Genomic DNA, 2,084 nt, shown 5'->3' with positions numbered 1-2,084 from the left:
TCAATTATAAAATTCTAATAAAAACCAAAACACTGTATAATTTCCAAATATGCATATGGAATGATTTCCTAATAGATTCTCAGGATAACTATATTATGGGGGTGTTAGCCAAATGAGAGCATTGTCTATCCCAAGCAAAGTAATTTAATGGCCTACTAAATTTATTAAAGTTAGTAAAGTATATAAATCAATTTTATTATTAATTAAATAAATGTAAACACTGATAGACATTCAGAGTCCCCTCTCCTATTGATATTTACTATGCTTCTACCAGAGGAATTTTATGATTATATTCTACTTCTTCCAAGTATAACGTTTTATTCTATTCCCACATTTCAGAATATGCTGCTCTCTTTGATGTCTTGGATGGATAATTTTAAATTTAAAAGAAAAATTTTATTTGCAATTTTATTTATAATATTTAAATTTAATTTAAAATTTAAAAAATAATTTAAAAATTAAAAAGTGACATTTCCCCCCTTATGTTAACTAAGCTTAGTTTTGTTTTCTAAAAGATGGTAGCATCTGATAGGTTTCCACATCCCTTCAAATTTTACATAGCTTATGTGTCTCTTTCAAAGCAACTAAACAAAAATATATGCATACCTTACACTGAATCTCATCATATGGATATAATTACAGTGTAGTAGATAAAATATTTTTAATGATAAACAAAATACTGTCCTCTTCTTTGAAGACATATCTCCTCATATCTCCCCAAATTATTCAATGAAATAAAAGCATGTTCCTGAGAAGCAAACAGATAAAGGAGCAGAGAAGTATGGCATCTCTTTTGCTAAGGCAGTATGTGGCTATTTGAGCAAGTTTCCCCAAATTTTAAATATTTTACACACTGCAGACCTTATCTGTTTGGTTTTTAGGCTATAAACTAAGGGGTTTAGAACAGGAGTCAAGAAGAGGAAAAGATTGGCCATGGTGACATGGAGAAGAGGGGATGCAAATGTACCAAACCTGTGAATTAAGGCCAGAACAATGAGTGGGACATAAAATATAAAGACAGTGAATATGTGAGAGACACAGGTATTGAGTGCCTTGAGCTTACCATCTCCTGAGGCAATACCCAGCACTGTTTTCAAAATCAAGATGTAAGAGATGACGATAAATACAGAGTCAACTCCAAATGAACAGAGGACTAAAGACAATCCATAGATGATATTGACCCTGACAGGACCACAGGCCAGCTTCATGATATCAGGATGGTAGCAGTAGCAATGGGACAGGATAATACCCTTGCAGAAGGGCAACCTCTTGAGCAGGATTGGCAAGGGTACCATTAGCATTACACCCCTAACAACAGCCGCAAGTCCCATCTTGATAATCCTAGTGGGGGTTAAAACTACAGTATAGTGTAATGGATTACGAATAGCAACAAACCGGTCAAAAGCCATGGCCAGTAGGATGGCTGATTCCATGGAAGAAAAGGTGTGGATAAAGAACATCTGTGTCAGGCAAGAGTGGAACTCAATATCTCTGTGATTCAGGAGGAAGACATTCAGTACTGTAGGCAGAGTTGATACAGAGAGACCAACATCTGTAGCTGCCAACATAGACAGAAATATGTATTGAGGCTCATGAAGGCTGGAGGTGGTTTTGATAACAAAGAGGATGGTGCAGTTTCCTAGGAGGGCAATTAGATACATGACACATAGTGGGATGCAGAGCCATATCTGCACATTTTCTAGTCCAGGGATGCCTGTTAGAAGAAGGGTAGGAGGCTGGAACCAACTACTGTTTGTAATCTCCATAAATCCTCTTATCCAGGTGACAACAGCTTTCAAAGGTGTCTTTCTGTTGTAAGACAAAAATGATAGTTTAGAAAACATAAGAGAAAATTATAGTGGTCTCCTAGGTCAACACTAATTGTGACATGTTTATATGAAAGTCAGGTTTTTCAACCTATTTGAATAGCTATGTGCAGGTTAGACAATGAAGGACTGCTGCTAAATGTAGGAAATGCTAGAATTCCTTTGACTTCCTTAGCACTCTTAGTCTAATAACACTGATCAAGTGTAAATGGAAAGTAAGGACAGGATCTATGTGTCTCGATGGTGAAAACAAAGTAT

At 35.8% G+C, this 2,084-nt stretch overlaps 1 protein-coding gene across 1 annotated transcript; it reads right to left on the bottom strand.

Annotated features, from left to right (window-relative positions):
* Positions 1-812: 812 nt before the first annotated feature.
* Positions 813-1,798, bottom strand: LOC127680889 (olfactory receptor 51G2-like). Its single transcript, XM_052176675.1, has one exon. The coding sequence runs from the start codon at positions 1,764-1,766 to the stop codon at positions 813-815; it is 954 nt and encodes a 317-aa protein (XP_052032635.1). The 5' UTR covers positions 1,767-1,798.
* Between the last annotated feature and the right edge of the window lie 286 nt (positions 1,799-2,084).

Source organism: Apodemus sylvaticus, chromosome 1 (genome assembly GCF_947179515.1).
Source record: "Apodemus sylvaticus chromosome 1, mApoSyl1.1, whole genome shotgun sequence".
NCBI lineage: Eukaryota > Metazoa > Chordata > Mammalia > Rodentia > Muridae > Apodemus > Apodemus sylvaticus.
This window is presented reverse-complemented; position numbering and strand designations above follow the sequence as displayed.